Below are 21,313 nucleotides of genomic sequence, written 5' to 3'. Positions count from 1 at the left end.
CTAGTTGACATGTCACCTGTTCTTACAAAGACATGTGCGACTTGTTAATGAATCACATTCATCGTGGTGAACTACCTTTTTCCACGGTTTAGCTGTACCATATTGTAACTGATATAGTGAATTTTCTTGTTTGAAGATATTTTTATTAAGAAAATAAAGTTGGCAAAATAAATACAATAAAGTCTCTGTGATCTGACACACTGGTAGTTCACCAATGCAAGAAAATGTTCGTTTCATATGTTCCAAAATGTCTGGATGAGAGAAGGTATTATATACAACCAGAGCCAGAGGTTTGCTTACTTTCGCCGCTATGGTATCTATAGCAACAGCATTTTATTAGTTTAAAGGTGATAATTATCATGACATTGCCTAAATGCTACTTTGAATAGGTGGAATTGCCAGTCAGTTGTAATTATGTTTGCAACCAACAATACCCTCAGTCATTTCCTCTTTGTTCACCGTACTTGTAGTCGGCTAAACTAAACAGTGTTATAATTTATGTGTTATAATATATCAACCTTCTTGTTTTTGTGTTGTGTGACGAAGAATGTTACCAGTCAACATTTGTTACTAAGTTTTAAGTGAAAATGACAGTCTGAAAAAAGAAAATATAATAAGTTAACTTTAGTTGAAAAGGATGAAATAATTAAGAAAACTGAAAATTGGGAAAAATTTAGTGATTTGGCAGTGTTTATGGAGTTGAAAATCTTCTACAAAATTTTAATTTTTTTCATTAAATTTTTCTTAGCAATATATTGTGTTATTAATGAATTTAAGCTGTTAGATCAATAACACTGTTTAAATAATTATAATTAAATTACTTATGTAATTCACAAATTTTAATAACTTATAACAGCATATATTAAAAAAAAACTGATTTTCATATTCCTCAGCATAACAAATTTCAATAGACAATAACATAATACTGATGTAGTCTTTTCTTGTTGCATTCAAAAATCTTTTGTCTATTTACCATGAATCTGCTAGTAGATTGTTTCTTGCTCCTCCCCCAATACTCAACAATACTTAGGTCTTCCTAGTAATAAGGAAGATCAGAAAATTCTATAGACTTAAAGAAATGCAGGAATGATTACTGATTTTAAATGAAACATGAAATGTGAAAAAAAAAAAGTCATAACTGTTAATGTATAAATATGGCTTGAAAATTACAAACTACTTTCATGACAGTTGTTCACTCCTACACTCTTTTTTAACATATTAACTGAAATCAATAAAGCCGATTGTACATTAATATGGAGGTCGGTGGATAATGATAAGACTGGAACAACTTTGTTAAAGAAGTGTATATTGGTTATGTATGACTTTACAGAACAGAAAAATCAGAGGTAAATAAAAATCTGTAATCTAAATGGTAAAATTATCTGGCCACTAAGGCAAGAACAAAAAGGAAAAACAAACATTTGTTCTTTAAATTCTAAACAGGACATAGATAAATGCAATATGACGCATACATTAAAGGCAATATAATGTATTTTAACTCATGACTATTTAAAATTCATGATTTAAAGTGATATAAAATTTATCAATTTCAAAAGCAAGTGTGAGTACACTTACTACAAGCAACTAGCTTGAAAGATAGCTGAAGCTATTTCGGCTCGATGACTAATTTGGTCTTATAACAATGGATTGATTCCATAGAATTTAATGATTCAGGAGAAAGTTGTTCAAATAATTTTTTTTATATCTATTATGTGGATTCATCAAATGCAACGTTTTAACAAAATAGTAATTCATATTTAAGATTCAAACTTTATTTTTTGTCAAACTCATTAACTGTGGAAGAAGGTAAGGAATTATTGTTCGGAATGTTGAAGAAATTTTCTACACAAAATAACAGTAGAAAACTTTACAAGATGAGTTCCTCACCTGCTTAAACCAGAGCAGCACAAGGAAACAGCTTTGGGCTATTAAAAAGATGTGATGTTTCGTCATTTGAAAAAAAAAAAAAAATAATAATATAAATAAAACAATCTTTAATCTGTTATGAATTGATTCAAATTTAAGCAAGTATTGCAATAATCATAACATTTGTCCTGAATTAAACTTGTTCTTGCACCGGTGGCTCATATCCCTCTGAACGGTCAATTTTAGCACCAGTCTCTTCAGAACTGCCCTTTCCATCTCCATGTAGTTCTAGCAATTTGCTTAATTCTAATTTAGGCTTTTTTAAAACCTTGACCTGAAACCAATCAAATGAAAATCAAATAACTACACATTACATCAGAAACTTACTTCATTTTGTGTATGTATTTAGTTTATACTATTGTAGGGATATGTTTATATAATGTGAACAGTAATAAGTAATCAGGATATATTCATTGCTTAAACATGAATTATTTAATTTTAAAACAGGCACACAATGAGGCCTGAAGAACAATTTTTCTTATGTCTGTTTATCAACTGATCCAAATCAACTGATGTTTTCTATTTGAGATAAGATACAGATACAAGCAATATCATTTGATTTTGAACTGCAAGCAACACAAGCCATTTCTTTCTATTCAGATACATGAAAATGTTGCCAGGAAACATCACCCAGACACTTGTCAGCAATCGTTCAGTCTGTACAGGGCTTAGGAAAAATTATTTTAATTAGCACCTCTTAAAAAAATTATTTCTATTCTGCACAATTCGAAGTGTGTAAGATCATCTGATATTACACACTTCAGGAACTATTGAAAATTATTTCATGCAATAGATAATTCTAAACCTATTTAGAAATAGTTTTAAACAGTAGAGTTCACAAAACTGAACTATAATACATTCTCTTTCAGCTAGCACAGTGTACCACTCACTCCTACAACAATCTTTCTGCTATTTAATTGTTCTGTATTTATAAATCTGTCAAGCAAAACCAAGGCTTTAAATGTTATGATGATATATGAGCAACTGATAATTTCAGGTTTTATTTCCTTCTGCCATGCATCATATTAAATCACTACCCAACAATCAGCCCTTTCAGACTGTACTATAGTAAACCGGACTACAATACCCACATATAATTTTTACTGGCATTTTTTAAGTCAGTACATAGCCCTACTGTATATTTTCCAACACATGATTAAAATGAGTACCTTTCTGATATAAACATCATGAAGTGGATAAATTCCTTGGCATGCTTTTTCTATGTCCTTTGCTATAGAATCTGGAAGCAACTTGTTCACAACTTCCTTAAGGTCAGACGAGTTGATATTAGATGTTATTAGGTCTACCATCTTCTTCCGAATAGCACGCACCTATCAACAGCAATTGAAACATAAAATAATGCATGCAGACAATAAGAATAATACACCACTTAAGTAATTATAAAATTAAAAATTTGTTTTTTTAAGGTACAACCAAATTAGAGCAATAAAAACGACAAAAAGGTATTCAAAAACATTGACAATTTATTAGGCATTATGTAGATCAAAGAAACGTTTCACAAAAAGAAAACCCTAAGGGAAAATTAAAAACTTTGACTACACTAAATATGGAAAAAACTGTAAACTTTTACAATCTGTTACAGACTGATTTATTATTGGAACATATCATAGCAGTATCCTCATGAAAAAAACTGTTACAGGAAGATGTGTACAACTGGAATGCTGTTAACAGTCACACTAGATCCAGATTTGGAGTAAAAACATTTGAACTGTTCTTCACCCCTTGTATTGGATTTTAACATTACCTTTTTCATTTTAAGTGAAGGAGCTAGAATTAAAAATGATTTGATCACTTTCCTAGTTCGGCTTATTGAAAAGTTGCACTAACTCACAGAAATACAGTGTTAAATAAGCAGCAAAATATTTAAAAGAGGATGGATAAGCAAAATTTCAGTTAAAGTACTGCTCAGATCTTCACCAATGTGGGTTCTTCTACAAGGCACAGTTTGCACAATTAATAACCAGTTGCAAATCGATTAACAAAAAATATCTACATTATAACAATTTTCATGAGGGTCAGCTTAGATAGCAGAATAAATAAATCCATGCATGCGTACAATAAGGTTTTAAATTGTATATAAAAAAATACACCCTTCCTACCAGAAAAAAAGAGTACTGCACATAGTCTGTACCTGATAAAATACAAACCACTTTTGCTACCAAGCTGTTTACAAGAAACTACTCTTCTCACATTACATGTACAGGATACTTCTCAAATATAAAACTTTACTTGATGCAAACATTCATTTACTTTTTCAATTGCTGAACAAAACTAAGTAAAGAGAATGTTCTGAATGCTTCTAACTTGTTACAAAAATCATGGAATCTCATAATTACAAAAATTGAAGGCAACTTTAATAATATGAGAATCTCTTCTAGTTAAGAAAATTAATGACCTATAGAAAAAGAAAAAATCGAAACTTTCTCAAATGTTATCACCTAATACCAATCTTCTAAACAATTCAGCTACTCAAAAAATTGAGTATACTCAAGAAATTGTCAACAAAATATAACTATTACTAACAGACAACAACATTGTGACTGTGAGTAAACAACTGTAAACTCTGAACTGAAAAGAGTGTGATAGTAGATTTCATTTGACACTACTATCATTTCTGTTGTAGAGTATTGGTTATCAATATTTACTTCTTAATTTGGAAAGGTGAATGTTAGATATTCATAAATTAGAACAATCGATTAAAAATAAAATAGTAGTTATGCACATTTAAGAAACATTCATCATAAGACCAACAATATTAACCCAGAAACAAAAATATACCATTTTTAAGAATGTATGCAACAAATATAATAATGGTTACCACACAGATTAGAAAAATTAACTTCTTTATTCACGGTACATGGTATCACATTTTTATTTTACAGTAGTTCATTAACAGTATCTTTTCACAGTCTCCAAAATTTTATTTTGCAATTTATTCTCTCCTTTATTTTCCACTCAAAAATAATTAATCCTCACAATTCCATATTAATCATTTTCCACTTTTCTACTACATATACCCATCATAATCTAACCAAATAAATAGTGCTAATTACCAATTTTACATTTTTCTACAAATTAAAGGAGTGAAAAATATATTTTTTTAATCCTCAGGCTCTTAAAATTTATTTTATTAATAATAAGATTTAGAAAAGTAAAATTGCTTTAAAGTAGGCCTGTATAAGATTATAAACAGTATCCCTTAAGAAACTGATGGTTCTGAACACTTTGGGAAGAAAGAAATTTAAGGGTGTGAAGCAAGGATAAATACCAACAAAAAAAATCACAATATTAGTTTTCAAACAGCACCTTATTGTGCCTGATACAACAGCACAATATGTTGGGATTTACTGGAAGCTGTACCAGACGACAAGACCACTTAAAATAAAACAATTAAAATTTTAAATTACATTTAAAAGTTTGGTAAAACAATTCTTATCAGGATAATACAAAGACAGATAATTATTCTAAATTACCTGAGTGTGTTGTGCATAACAGGTTTTACGCTGAGATATCTGATCTTTATTAGTGAAACCAATGCAGAAAACTCTTAATAAGTAGTTATCAGTAGTTCTTACATCAACATTAGCTTCTATTAGTGTCTAAAATTTACAACAAAAAAAGGGGAAAAAATTAGTTATTACACAAAACAATATTAAGCATATATTCAAGTGTGTTAGTGCCAATATTTTTACCTTTTTTTATCACAAAGACATTTTATAGTTTATTTCTGTTTAAAACATTATCCATTTGTATCATAAATAAGTTTACATTTTCTCAATATTTAATCAGGTACAAATTCTGAGGTCAGGGGCTACACAAATTTTATATGACATGAAGTATTTAATTTCTGCACATATTTAAAGTAATAAAATTAGTTTTATTGTTAAGTTACAAACATTTAATAGCTTTAATATTTAATAAACTTCTGAAATTCACTAAACTAAATTTAATATATGATATAGATATGAGAGAGTTCATTATTCACCAACTGAATATTATCAAGTTTGAGAAGGAAGTACGATTTAAAACATGTTAGTTACAGTGCATCACAACTTGGAAACTCTGAATTCACTTATGATAGCAATTAATTTTTGTTGTGTAACACACTCTTGAACCTTTTCCCATTCATTTTAATGTGACTGAATGTAAATTGTATTATATAAGCATATATAAATGCAAAAGCTGTTACTAATTTGTTCATCATTAATTGTCTAATTTCCCAGAGAGAAAGAAAGCTGATTTTGGTGTAATTATTGGAGTGTAAGGGGCTATCGAGGAACAGTAAAAAAATTATCTTAATCCCTAAAGGGTTTAATTTAATATGGTGGTTGAAAGACCTACAGAGACTAATACTGAATAATTTGAAAACTGGTAATGTTTATCAGGGAGAAGACTAGAACTACAATAGATCAATAGATTTTTTTTTTTTACTCAAAAAATGGTAAAAATTATTATGGAACAACCCTCATTAACTCGCCCATCACAGATTCTCAACCTGGACATTAGTCTGAAATTTGTCACTTTTCTGAAGGGGATATGAAAAGTGAAGATAAAGATCCACTAAGGGAATTGAAAAGGGGTTTATACTGAAGGGCTAGAAAACTGAAACATGGAAGGTATGTTTGTTTATTACAAAATAAATTACATCTGTGAATTAATTTTCTTTATCCTAGAGCCTAAGATGATTATAAAAAACCCTCACGGATGCATTCATCATGATTTGTTTTACTTTCCAGATGAATAGAAAGCTGAATTTGAAGAGTAATTTGCAAGAGGGATGTCTAGGAAAAATAAAATATTATTTTGTTAGTAATCCCAAAGGTTAAACTAATTGGAAAGAATAAGAATAGGGACTGGAAAAGCTCGAAACTTAGCAAATGTTTACCTTAACCTTTTCAGATCATGTAGCCACTGAACTGGCTATGTACGGCGTCAGTTTTAAAACAGTGTTACAAAATCATTTTATATGGCATCTAAGTCTGTTATTTTGTTTTGTATTCACAAAGGAATCAGTTTTATTACACAATTTGAATGGCGTTTATACGACGTAAAATTTTTTATTTAGACTAGAAAGAATATGACCATTTTTTTCTCAGAAATGTGTTTGTGTGTGTGACTTGTGTATTATAATTGCTATGATGATTACGGATTTCTTTATTATTTACAAAAATAGCTTATCTTACTAGCAACATATCGATGTATTGAAACACATAATAAATTATGATATATGGCAAACAAAAAAAAAGAAGGAATTTGTGGTCATAAATACGTCACTTTTACTTGAGGTCTATAAGTATCTTTTCAGACAAACGATATTGGTAAACATGTAACACATATCGATTCGTAATGAATAACAGTATACAGTAAAAATGGTTTTTTATCAATCTGAATAGCCTTTTGAGTGGTGGGAATTTTTATAAAACGTAGTTTTCTGAATCTACGTTCACTTATACTAACATATGTTACTAATCTGTGATTTATGACACGGGTTTTTCATCATATTTTGCCCAATTTTCAACCGATTTGCTTGAAAGTATTATTTTTAAAATCAGCAAACTATGTTTCATCAACACAAAGCAAAAAAAAAAAAACTTTACACTAAACGTGGTAGAAATGCGCAAAAAAAAATCTGCAATTAAATTATCGTAATTTTTGTACTGTTTCAATTTTTTGTTGTTACAGGCATAAAAAATATCCAATCGTAACGGTTTTTTTTTGTCAAAATCTGTTAAATCTCTTTAATATGCTGTAATTTTTTGACATTTTTTCACAAGTGGGTAGCTAAGACAATGAAGAGAGGCAGTCATACCAACATATTTTCGCGGAGCGCTGATCAACCGCGGGTCATGGTGATGGGAAAAGGTTAAAAATAAATCCATTATAAAAAGGTCCTCTAAAAAAGCAAACAATTATTTTGATTAACCCCTAAGACTAAAACTAAATATGGATTGAAACGAAATGCTGATTAGAAGAACAAGAACTTGAAACTCACATTGTTAAATTATTGATAGTTAATAAGCTATAACTAAGAGAATATTTATAACCCATCCAGAGCAAGGTAAAGAGATCTGATCAAAAGGAAATAATCGTTACACTAGAAATTCCAACACATGATAGCTGAACTTTTAAACCACTTCTCCAGGCTTTCTTTTGATAAAAGCAAGTTTCAAGGTATTTTCAAAGTTTCTATTTTGTGATAAAAATAGAATTCGGCTCTGAAAGTAATTTAAAAAAAAGTGTGTTACAACTATCCTTAACAGGATTTTTTGTCAACAAGTAAAGGAGGAACAGTTTAACATGGTAATCAATAACTTACTTTTTTAAATTTTATTTTGGAAGACTGCTCAGTTCTTTACAGGGTACAGAGAACTTGAAAGTTAAAAACAGTTCAGTAGTTATGAAAGTGTCTAGATTGAGACAAGAGTGAAAATTTTATAAAAAGTTAACCTAAGACTACTTGTATTTTGCAGACTCAAAACTGTTTGGAAATATAAACAAAAGTTTAATATCTTCTTATACCAGTTAACATAATTATAATTCTTTCTATGATATAAAGTAAACAAATACAATTCATTAAAAGTTAGTCTTATATTTTGTTTTTTACATTCTAATAAAATGTTTTTATGAAAAACTAATAATTACTAACTTTGTAAATATTAAATATTTACCACTGCAAATTTTTAATAATAAATATTGCCTAACCCGTACATTATTTTATATATTTAAAGGTTCATGTTTTAATATGTGCTTATGTTGACAGCAGAGAACAGCAAAGTTCATACAATATTACTAGCAGTAATAGTAGAGCAGAGCCCAAGACTGATGTTACATTGCCACTACAAGCGATTAGATTACAATTTGCAACATTTGGACTGTGTAAAAAATCACACTACACATTTATTTTTTAAGTGATATAATTTAATTCACATACACAATTGTTTCAAATTTCACTTTGTTTACACGCTTGAAAATATCTTGTCCTATTTGTAAGTTACACAGCAATTATATTAAATATAACTTAACTTCTAGGGCAATTCAAAACACCTTTATTTTTCCTACATCATTTTTATGATAATCGCTAAACTCATTCAGAAGTTTAAACATCCTGCAAAAAAATTAACCTGAATAATGAATACAAAACATGTTCTTGTAAGTTTATTATTTTTATAACATTCAAATCTTATGAAATAGTCAAATTAGCATACACTAGACACAGGCTCTCCTCCTTCAGTGAATTCATAGCATTAATAAACTTGCATAAAATAATAATTAAAATTTGTCATTAACAAAAAGCTGTTAATAAAAAGAAATTTACCATCAATTAATATAAAAGTATTGATTAATAAACTCTTAACTACCCTACATTAAAATGATACATGTGTGAAACATTCAAAATTAACGTAACAGCCAAATTCCAACTTATTAAAAGTAATCATTAAATTAGTATTCAATTAAGTTTAATACCAAATCAATCAATTATATAAAAAGACAATAGCATTAACACTTTTTGCTAAAAAAAGACATTTTCCTATTCAACTCGTAAGTTATACTGTTAGTTGATAGAATGTTTATGAACTCAACGAGAAATAAAAAATATCGTTGGTGTTGCTAGACAAGCATTAATGAAACAGCCATTCCAAATCAACACTACTTCTAATTCAAAACTAACAGTGGCGATACATACATTGTAAATGTGCATAAAATAAAAAAATTTTTTTTTTTAATTATATGGTCATTCCTGGTATGCTTTAAACTTTATTCCCACCTGTCAGTCTCATACAACTAACACCTATTTTTTCACAGCAGAGACATTAAACAGGTTATTTTACAACTACATGAACTTAATCTTTTTAAATAATAGGTGAAGACCAGATTTCCTGAAACTGACCATTAAAATATAAGTAATATTTTCAGTTAAAGATAACTAGTACAACAGTAGATTACTAAATGTTGAACCAAGCCCTGAATGACTATTTTAGTCCATGTTCAATTTTTAAAAAAGTACTTTACTTTAAAAAAAAACTATTTCAATATTTGTTTAAATCAATTTTTTTAAAAAATCATTATTTTATGCAAGTTTTAGCTCAAGCAGTTTATATGGCCAACTTAACAAATAATCTTTGCTTTTGCGAAGATCAGTCGCACAGTAAGAAATGGAAGAGCAGCATGTAATATTCTAGTAAATGTGTCAATTCACCACTACATTCAATTTTTTAAAAGTGACAGCAATTTTATTCTTTTTTAAAGAATAAATAAAATGAATTTCATTATAAATTTCAGAAGAAGTGAAATCAACGCTAATGTCATTAATTGAAAACACTAATTTAACTGAACAGATAAGTTTACAAATTATTTTTTAAATGATTTTTTTGTATGTCAGTAAAAGAGATAAGTTTATCTCAATATATGATAATTATAAATTCTGAAAGAAATTCTTAATCCTTTCTTGAAAGTAAAAAATGTTAACTATATAAACAATCAAATTAATTATTAAACAGACTGACAAGAAAAAAATTTTCAGCCTGGTTAACATAAAAATTCAATTAAAAACAAACATAAATTACGATTCATATTAGCAAATGAAATTACATATTCACTCAAGACTAATTACAACTCAATTCTGTACTTTACCTGCCATTTTTTGACCATGCTTCTGAGTTTGTCAGTCGTAAGATCCATGCCATGGAAATTTGTTAGGACATTTCGGCCCTGAACTTCCTCAGCAATTAAACGAAACTTACGGAATGAACGTTCAGCATCATTATCATTTTGTAAATCAGCCAGTGATACTTCGAATACTCTGCTTTTCAAACCATCAGAAGCAATTTCTGAAATAAATAAACATTTATTATCTTTTAAAATAATGGTATATAATTACTGTAAAACCGCTATTGTACAAAACAAATCAACAAGGTGATATTTTTTGTAAAGGGCAACTATTGGTCACTTTCATGGTTTAAACACAACCCTTTAATAAACATAAAAGTTGAATATTTAATTAAACTATCATATTAATTAAAAGGTTATCATCTGAAACGTAGGGTAACAAATATTTTTAGAAAAAGTCAGCCCTTGCAAATTACACCTACATGCACTGATAAATAAATGAACTATCACATTCAATAGCTGAACTGAACTCAAAATTGAGATATCTTTACATCCTTCTTAATCATCTTCAGTTGTTATTTAAAACAACCACACTAACGATATTCACAATGGTGCCTGTAAATCGATAAGCATTGTCCAGTTACTGAATTCAGTAAATACATTTATTAATACACCAACAAACATAAAATTAAATTTATAGCTAAAAGTGGGTACATTCAAATTGCACTCACAGCAACATAAATTTTGAAGAGAACAAATTATAATGTAGGGAACAGAAGTCTACAGTACAATCACTACACGTCACTAACATTTCTTCAGATGAGCGGTAGGTAGACTCAGTGTGTACTTAAAACTTGTACTTAAAATAGATTACACTTATAATACATCTATAATCTGTAATCTTTAATTTACTGATAGTCATTAAGAAAAAGATTCTAACTGAAAAAATGATAAATTAAATTCACTCTATGTGTGGGTAGATTTCATACTTACTGAAGGCAAAGTAGTTTCTAATTATCAGTTTTTCAGTCTAGTTGTAATTTTATAAAACACAACTGCAACTTTCTTCTAAATTATTACTGGTGACATTTTTAACAAGAAATAAGTTACTAACGGCTACTTCACATGTGCAGGTAATTACAAAAGTCATTCTCTTGAAACTTCTTGTACACAAAACGCACAAGAAAATTCAAGCCTTTCTAAATTGATAGTGTCTCAGTTTTTCTGCAACAGAAATAGAGAATACTTTCTGACTGGATACCATGATTTTTTTCTTATTTTGTTTTTTTTAGGTACCACTCTTTACCATAACATGTACAGAAAACATTTAACAGTATCAAAAGGTTAACAAACAACAGCCAGGAGATATAATCAATAGTATGGCTTGGCAATAATGTTTAATACATGTGTCTGCTTCCTACATACAAAAACATACATTACTCTATTAACTACACAATATTTATACGTTGCTGTTAAAATCATAGTTAAATGAATAAAGTATCATCCAATAATGAAGAAATTTGTAAACATAATGACATAAAAACACATTTAATTTCTATCAGTGTTTCCATTACTGCCTTATTTTCACACTAAGTATAAAAAAAATTTACACTAAGTGTTTAAACATGTTATTAAAAAGAAAAAAGTTACCCCTTATCATTCTTATTTCTTATTTGAAGAACTCTATCACAAAAAAATATACTGAAAACTTACTAACGTACAAGAAATACAAGCAGCACATGACAAAATTACTATGCAGGGAGTATATTAACAATTTAATGCAATATGAAGTGCCATTTTTTAAATTTTTTTATTTAAGCAGTAGTATTATATGTATTTAGTAAATTACTCATTGCATTTTATTATTATTGTTACTACTACTATTAGTAATACAAAACCTCATTAACAGAACACTAGAGTTAATAAACTCTCCAAAAATAAAGTTAAGAAAAAGAATATGATGTGTAGTTTCTAAAGAAGTATAAATAAATTTTGTACAGAACATGACCTGTCGGTCTAAAATATGCTTAGAGTGTAAGACATATAAAGTATCCAAGGTAAAAAGCATTTACCAGAATTGTTTTCTCTGAAAGTAATTATGTTCACTGTACTGCTAGTTACTGTAAGGATCAGGCTGAACACGTTACTAGCAGGACAAAATGTAACCTTAATTTCAGCATATTTAAAATGCTGCTTTACAAAACATATTTGGCTCTGCGCAGAAAACAAGGAAAACTAAGCCGCTCGTCACTTTCTGAGTCAGCCTGCCATGGGATCCTGTTATTCATTAAAACAGATGTAGTTTTCAGGAGTGACTTCGATTCACATAAAGTCATCTATAACTGCTAAAGTTAAGACACCTTATAAAGAAAAACAAATTTACTTACTTGTTCCCTGAGTGCGGTTAACTAATGTCTTGCCTATTTGACGAGTTGCAAAAATTGATGGGGCTTTAACATCATACCAATCTTTACGAGTAAATGGATCAACACTGTTGAAAAAAAGAAGGAAACATAATCAGATAAATATTACCATACAACTTAATTCATTCAGTAAAACAGGTCCATTCTTTTTACCTACAAAACAATATAAATTATTATTAAAAGCAATTTTATTTGATGAACTACCATGATTTTATATTTCATATTATCATTCCAACTACTAGGTTTACTAATTAACTGTGTATAATATTAACAAAAACATTTATATGTAATATGTGCTAAGTTTTTATACTGCTGTTAACCAAAATATTATTAACCACAATTATACATACTAAACGTACAAAACATTATAACTTTAACATTATTTACAATAAATTTAGAAAAGCAAAAAAAATGATTATTCAGCAAAACCTATAAGTATTCTTTTTAAAGAATCTAGAGATAATAGAATCAAATACGACCAACCAATAATAGAATTAAATCTTGTAACATGTTCTAGCAGTGTAAACATGTAAGTCATTAGAATGCACTGCAGACATGGATTTAAATTTATTTTAAAGATATGATGGACCTGCTGATTTTTCCAACAATTTGTATAATAATCTCAGTTTCCTCTTATGAGAATCAAAAACACAAATGTAGTATTGTTTACTAATTATGTCTTCTTTAATAGCCTTTGGTTGCTAATATTGTTGCTAATTTGGTTGCTAATATTGTTATTAATATCCAGCTTCAATTTCAAGTGGATGGTTCAGGACACATTATTTATACATGTTATTTTCCTTCACTTTACAAATGTTCATATATTTTGTATAATGATAATCTATACTTCAACTTTTTTTTCATTTTAGCAAAGAAATTGTAGTTTCTGACATCATTAACAAAAAATTAAATTACCCTCTGTTCAGTGCTAGCCTATAGTCTACTTATGCTTTAATTACAGTCATGCAAGGCACAACAGATTAACAAAAGAAAATATGAGGAAGTATGGTTATGCGTAGTTAGAATAATAGCTATTTTTTGGAGTTACAAGTCACACATTATTTACTGAGCTTAAGTCTATAGAGGCTTTCTATGACTACGTGCTACAACCCTGAATCACCAGTTTTTTTTTCAACTTCAGTTATTCACTTATATTATCACTTATTATTTTAAAGGGAATTTAATCTACTAAAATTCATTCAAAACATTTAATAAATATAAATGTGATTTCTTAATCCGATCAACAAAGTAAACAGGAGCTTTTAAAATTTTACTTTATACAAATTTTGGGAATGGTAATAAAAATTTCATTCTATATATATAAAAAATGTTATGTAAAAATTTATTAGCAAAACAATATTTTTTTTACACTTCAATATAAAAATGCAGGTTTAATAATATAATTCAATTCTTACTAAACACAATAAAACTTATAATGCATTTTTCATAAAAGTTCACTTAATAAACAACATTTAAACATATCAAATAATAAAAATAACATCTTCCTTAGTATGCATTAGCAAAATCAAAACCTAGTTGATAATTTGCATTTACTATCACATACGGTCTTTGAAATTTATCAACTCCTTATTTTTCTGTTAACAATCTGAATAATTTCACATCATTAACTGGTTATAAAAATAATTAATAGACAAGAAACTAGTATTAACTGACAATGTATGTACACTCAGCTGGCTAACCCAACCATTTTATGCTGTTTTAATTTAGCCAAAAATTTAAGTTAATTCAATTAAATTCAGTTTAGGTTAAGTTTCTGTAAAAAAAAAAAAAACCTAAATTTTAATTAGTTTCCCAGAATAAAAAGCAGTAGCACTAGTTATATTTGTACAATCAGTAGTTAGCTAAAGATACTGCTAACTGGGTTTTTAGCACAGATTTCTATAAACTGGATAGGAGAACCCATGTACCGAAAATGATAAAATTTTAGACATAAACTAGCACCACTAAATGAATGGTAGAACTAAATAAAATGAAATGGTACATGCGCAAAGGTAAGTGTAAGATTAGGGATAAAATCAAGTTTTAAACCAATGCAGTAGAACTGTTCTGATTTTGTATTTTGAACGAGTTCTATACAACTATATATCTGATTTCTATATAAATTTTCTACAATTCTCCATAGATTTCTGCTTGTATTGTAAAAATGACTGTTCTTTTGGTTATCTGACTTGAGTAAAATAAACATCCCTAACCTCACAATTATAGTCGTGCAAGCATAAAATGGTTTTACTTAGTTCCCAGCCGCTCATTCTAGTGCTGAAATATGCGTCAATATTGAACACTTAATTGTATTTTACACCATAAGGATCCCCTATCCAGTTAAATAGAGATCAGTGGTTTTTAGCCTCACCAACACCCAAAAGCACTTCACTGTAGCTATGTCTATGGTGCACCTAAAAAAGTATGAAATCTTCTGACTTGTAATTTTTTATAACAGCCCATTCAAATAGTTTTTTTGTTCAATAACAGTCTAATTATTCATTTTTTTAATACTAGGTATTGTAATCCATTGTATGAAAGGCGTGTTCAAGGTCTAAACTGCGTTTGATTTGAATTTTTATTTATTATTTTTAATTTAACTTAAATGTGAAATAATATACTTAATGTCTATTTTAACCAATAATATTAACAACCATAAATTAAAATAAATAGTATGACATAAACATAATAGTATTAAGTGAGAGCTAAAATAGAACATTGTCAATTTGATCACTAGAATGTGTTCTTTCTAGTATGTAGTCAAAACTTGTTCTGTTGTTACATCTTGTAAAAACAGCTGCATTTAACTGCAAAGCGTTAATGTTTTTAAAAAGGAAAGGAATAGAATTAATCTGAATTACTTTAGATTACTTAACGGGTAAAAACAAAACCTGAACTATTTTTAAAACTGACAGTGAGTATAACTCACTGTAACATAATTATTTTCAAGTTATGAATAAAAATAACCTAATTTTAATAGTTATTCTTTGTTTGTTATTTACTTAAAATTCTACTAACAGAATGAACCCATAACCCACACTCCAATCACCAAATACACAACTTCAAACCAAAAATAACTACAAACTAAATATATAAATTGCTCATGGTAAATCAGTCAAAATAACATTCTCTTAGTTCAAATAATTATTTTAATACATAACAGTATCAAAATTAAGTGTAAGCGAATACAATTTAAGAACTTTTAATAGGTATTGCAGCCTAAAACATCTATCTTCTGTTAGATAAATAAACAGTTTCTAACAAAAAAAATTGTATAGGAACAAAACAATTTTTTCCCCTATTACTCAGTAATTTTTAATACATACATCAAGTTTCTAAAATTAAAAGGCAAGAAAAACTACACCTAAACTAAACATGATGAATGACAAAAGAAAACATGTTTTATTATTAAAACAATTATAGACAAAACTTTCTTTTTAATGAATCATATTAAGCATACAATGATCAGAAAACTTACTTTTAGAGAAAAACTAAAATCAGGGAAACACTTCTTGTCATAGTAAAACACCTAACCAGATTATCTCCTATAATTAACTAGCTAGTGCTACTGTCAAAAGATAAGCAAAAATCCTGCAATGTTAAGCAAAAATCTATGAAAATAGTTACACATTAACTAGATTAAATTAAGATATGTTTCAAGCATAATAAATTAACCTTTTGTGTTAAAAAGGAAAAGGAATAGATAGCCTGAATTTCAAAAATTATTTTTGCGAGTATCAAAATAACAATCAGTCTATTAAAAACACTGATTATGAGTGCAACTCGCTAAATACTTAAGAACCACTATAATAATATTTAACAACAGCATTCTAACTTTATAATTAAATTACTAAACTTCATAATTAACAATTCTTCAGGAAATTTCTGAAAAGGTGATCTATTACATACAACATAAGCACAAAATAATAAAAATCAATATTATATTTACTTTTAAACTGTTTAAATATTATCCTTAAAAAATGATGAGCCAACAAAAAGACAATCCAAATATATTTACCAAATATTTATCTAAAATGTTTTTTCAAGTTATGTTACAATCAGAGCAACACATAAGATAAATATAATTATGAGAGCAATGCCTTGTTTAAGTTTGTAATGCTGCAAGAATAAGTAGAACAGTAATAACTGATGTTACATTTGTCTCACACTTCACCTGGCTATAAATAAAACTCGTTTCTCAATGACAATTTTTAAGGAAAATTTTGTTTAATTGCATTAAAAAATAGTTACCTGATAACACAAAAAAAAATCTAAATGAAATAAAAAACAGTATTTGGTAAGTAAAAAATTTGTACATTTTCAATCCAAATGATTTAGATGATTATAAACTGTCAAATGTACAATATACCACAAATTTAAGTTTCACAAAAAAAAATTATTTGAACCAGTTACATTTTCATATGTAAAATGCAAAGTGAAATTATGATTTGTTTCAATCAGAAAGCACCAATTGTTTAAAATAACTTGAAAAATGACTGGGAAAGATTATAGTAGTTTAGAGAAACAGAAATAAAGAAAAAAAGGCAAACATTAAATGAGAATGCAATCTTCTTTATTCAATTCCCAAGTTTTGAGAGTACAAACTTGAAAAGGGATTGTTATAAAAAAAATGAAGATATACTACAGTTCTCACTTTAGATGAAGGTAAAATTATAAAAGAATTTGAAAAAGAAACTTGTGCTAGAAAGAATGATACCAATAAACACTGGACCTAATTGTGCTCGATATGATGTCATTAAAGACCTCGCTAGCCTGTTATGAGCACCAACAAAGATCATCTGATGCAACTATTATGGCTTAAAAGTAAAATGTAGGAAAATAACCTATTTTCATTTTTGTAGATTAAATGACATAATTATTTCTTTCTTTTTTTCTGTTTAGCCTCTGGGAATTACCATTACGGTATTACTTCAGAGGATGAACAAGGATGATATGTATGAGTGTAAATGAAGTGTATCCACAATCTAATATTTAAATCCGTATAAAATTACCTTTACTAGAACTTGAACGTTGGAACTCTTGACTTCCAAATCAACTGATTTGGGAAGGCACGTTCGCCACTAGACCAACCCGGTGGGGTTTAAGTAACATAATTATCTGGAAAATTCTAAGTGTTCTAGTGTAATACCACACTAAATAATTATCAAGAATCATTAAAATTGTTTTGACCAGTTTTTACATTGTCATCTCTAATTCAACAAATTATCAGCCATAAATTACCAAAGACAAACAAAAATTATGATAAATAACTGGCATATAGTGTTCAATTACAAAAAATTAGACATTAATCAATATTTTTTAAAAGCCTAAAACGTTTTTTTAGCATCAACTAACAAAAAAGTTAATGTCAGCTGACCCATTTTTATTAACATTTACGGGATTTCCTTTAACATGTAACTTAGAGCACAATTAAATATGAACAGTCATGTTGGAACCAATAAAGAACAAAAACTCAAAAATAAAAGGCTAAAAATACGAGAACGAAGTAAATGATTAATTAAAAATGTAACGAAATCCACGCGATGAACGCAAACACGTGGTCAATACTTTTACTAACAACATTCCGTAGTAACAACCGTAATTTTAAGTAAAAGCCAGATTAAGTTTTTTGATCTATATCAAGAAAATTAGACACCAGATGAAATGATTAGCATTGTAAGGAATACCTTGAGAAATGATAAAGAATATTAATCCAGCTACGTGAAACAAGCCTAAATTGCTTAAGTGACAACATTGCTTTCACTTAAATCAATTACAAATAACATTAAAACTAGATTACCAAATAAAGGAATACAAACGGTAAATACTTACACCTTCTTTTTAACACCTTTTTTGCCACCCTTCGAAAGACCTTTATTCTTACCAACAGCCATTCTATACTAGACTTCTAACATATACCACGACTAACGAAAAGAAAATTGGAAGTCCAAGTAGCCGAAGGAAGTGCGTATACCAACATAATATCACAAAATTATTTAATTATCACATTGAAATTCTTAATATATTAATTATTTTTCTTACCCGCGAATACCGCATGAAAATAATTAGTAGAAAAAAGCAATAATAGTTGAAAATGAATATTTAGTAAGTACTGAAATTTGATTTGTCTTCTAAAAATCCATCCATAGTAATCATCCATTCCGACTAAAATTTATGATACATTTTAAATAACGGGCCAATTTTACATTGTGAGGAAAGGATAACTGTATTACTCAGTTTGAACATTTTATATTTTAATGATAAATGTCGAAAATGAAAAAAAAATTAAATAACAATAATAAATAAATAGAAACAACACAAAACTGAGATTGCTGCAGACGGACATTCTCCCTTTCTGTTTATTTTTATTAATTTTCCCCCATTTTGGATTATTTACTTTAGTATCGACCATAATGGTCTTTAATAACTTCTACCACATCCTCACGGGAAAAACGGCGTTATTTAAGTGGAGTGATCAATGGGAACCTGTTTATTTACCTTTGTTCGGCTATTGGTATTTTATCCTTACTTCAGTTTCCCTGATGCTGTTTCCTGTAAAGTAATGTTTTTACCCAAAACTATGTATTTGTCTTAAGATTAGTTGAATCTATGCAAGTCAAGTTCTCGTCAGCTTCATTTGTACTTGTTTCATAATCTCTTTGACCCCGATCTTCAGCAGTACTAAGTACCACAACTTTGTGCCACCTTTCTACTCTATAAAATCTCTTGTAAGATGCTAAAAATTCCAATACAATGACTGAATTACCATTACAATGAACTTAACATAATCTCACACTTCATAGACAACACTTATGTGACTATGTGAACACTTGTGTGTGTACTTTCCATATTAACTCTGATAAATATAACATCAATAAAACTATCATATGAAAAGTTCTTTCATCATGCTCAAAATGATGGACTTGTCCAGTTAGTATCTATAAATTTTGTTCACAGATGCATATGACAACCTTCAAGAAATAGTTCCATGATGGAATTCTTGAATTAAATTTTAAATCATATTTAAAAATTGAGCATAGTTTCAGGTAGTCCAATTTTTTTCAAAAATTTTTTTCAGCAATTTTTTTCAAAAAGCGCTGAGTTACACTTTCACTTGTGGTGTCCAAGTTTGTCTTACATTATTTATTTACTTTGTATAGATGATCAATTCACCACATATGGCTAGAGCTTGTGTATAGAAATATGATGTGGAAATATTTGTAATGTATGAATAATACCTGACTGGGAATAAAACATGGAACCTTCCAGATCCCATGTTGGCTGATTTTTAAATTTTCTGATACTCTTATACAGTCCTCATCTGGAGATTCTGACTGGACTATTTTACCCAAAAGGATAAAGCATTTGTTTGAATGGCTATAAAAGAGGCCAGTTACAATCATGTAAATTCAGTCCCACTATATTTCTAATGTTTCAGTAAAATAACAATATGTATAGCAGGCAGTGTATAGTTGTGCACATTGCGTGTGAGAGAGGTAGACTGATAGAATGGGTGGAACAGTTAGGTAGTACACCATGGTATGCCATACACTGTCAGTTTTTCAGGGTAGTTAATAGGGCGGTAAGCCAGCTGTCAGCCTATATGCACAGCAATACACTGGCCGCTATAAGTGTTACCTCACTGAGTATTGGCAAAAACTTCTGACACTGATTATTACCTTGTAATCCGTTTCTCCATAAGAACTCCTGTCTTTACCAAGTCTTGATTTTAACTTTAAGATTATGAGGTGTTTTTTATACCATTGAATTAATTACATGAAAGAGTATTTTGTGACTGCCCAAGGACAGTCACAAAAATTATGCAATATCTTAATTCAGTCTATTAATTGTGGTTATCACTGTATTCTATATTGTAAGTGGAAAATAATAAATTGTAATGACAGTTTTGAATTTACTTTTAAATTTCAATTAATTACCTAGTAAAATTATTTTAAACACTGGCTTTCAACAGACATTTGCAATAATTTTAGAACAAATAATTAGCATTGAATTTATAGAAAAAAAATTTATTAAAGTAACAAATAAAAAGATCTTATAAGTAAATATTTGTACTACAACAATTAACAATAAACACAATGAATAATAATAATAATTTATTCATTCATTGACCAACCATTAAGTTAGAATAGAAAATGTCAAATAAAAAGAAACAATAACAAGCCAAAAACGACATCTACTTAAGTCAATGTCAAATACACGCTCAAGGGACTCATTAAAAGAAAAAAAAGGGTTCATAACAAGCCAGTTAAATGACTTTAATTAAATTTCTTTCAAAGGAGCTTCCTACACATGTTTAGAAGGCATATTAAAAAATA

The 21,313-nt window shown here is 28.4% G+C and overlaps 1 protein-coding gene across 1 annotated transcript; it reads right to left on the bottom strand.

Moving 5' to 3' along the window:
- Nucleotides 1-1,974: 1,974 nt before the first annotated feature.
- Nucleotides 1,975-18,965, bottom strand: LOC142323435 (small ribosomal subunit protein eS1). Its single transcript, XM_075363046.1, has 6 exons — nt 18,810-18,965; nt 12,942-13,045; nt 10,579-10,775; nt 5,421-5,546; nt 3,096-3,257; nt 1,975-2,200 (listed from the first exon to the last, which is right to left on the bottom strand). Exons 1-6 carry the CDS (start codon nt 18,869-18,871, stop codon nt 2,060-2,062), a joined length of 792 nt encoding a protein of 263 aa, XP_075219161.1. The 5' UTR covers nt 18,872-18,965; the 3' UTR covers nt 1,975-2,059.
- Nucleotides 18,966-21,313: the final 2,348 nt, after the last annotated feature.

This window comes from Lycorma delicatula, chromosome 4 (assembly GCF_047948215.1).
Source record: "Lycorma delicatula isolate Av1 chromosome 4, ASM4794821v1, whole genome shotgun sequence".
In the NCBI taxonomy this organism is placed as follows: Eukaryota; Metazoa; Arthropoda; class Insecta; order Hemiptera; family Fulgoridae; genus Lycorma; species Lycorma delicatula.
Note: the sequence above shows the minus strand (reverse complement) of the source record. Positions and strands in the feature narration are given on the sequence as shown.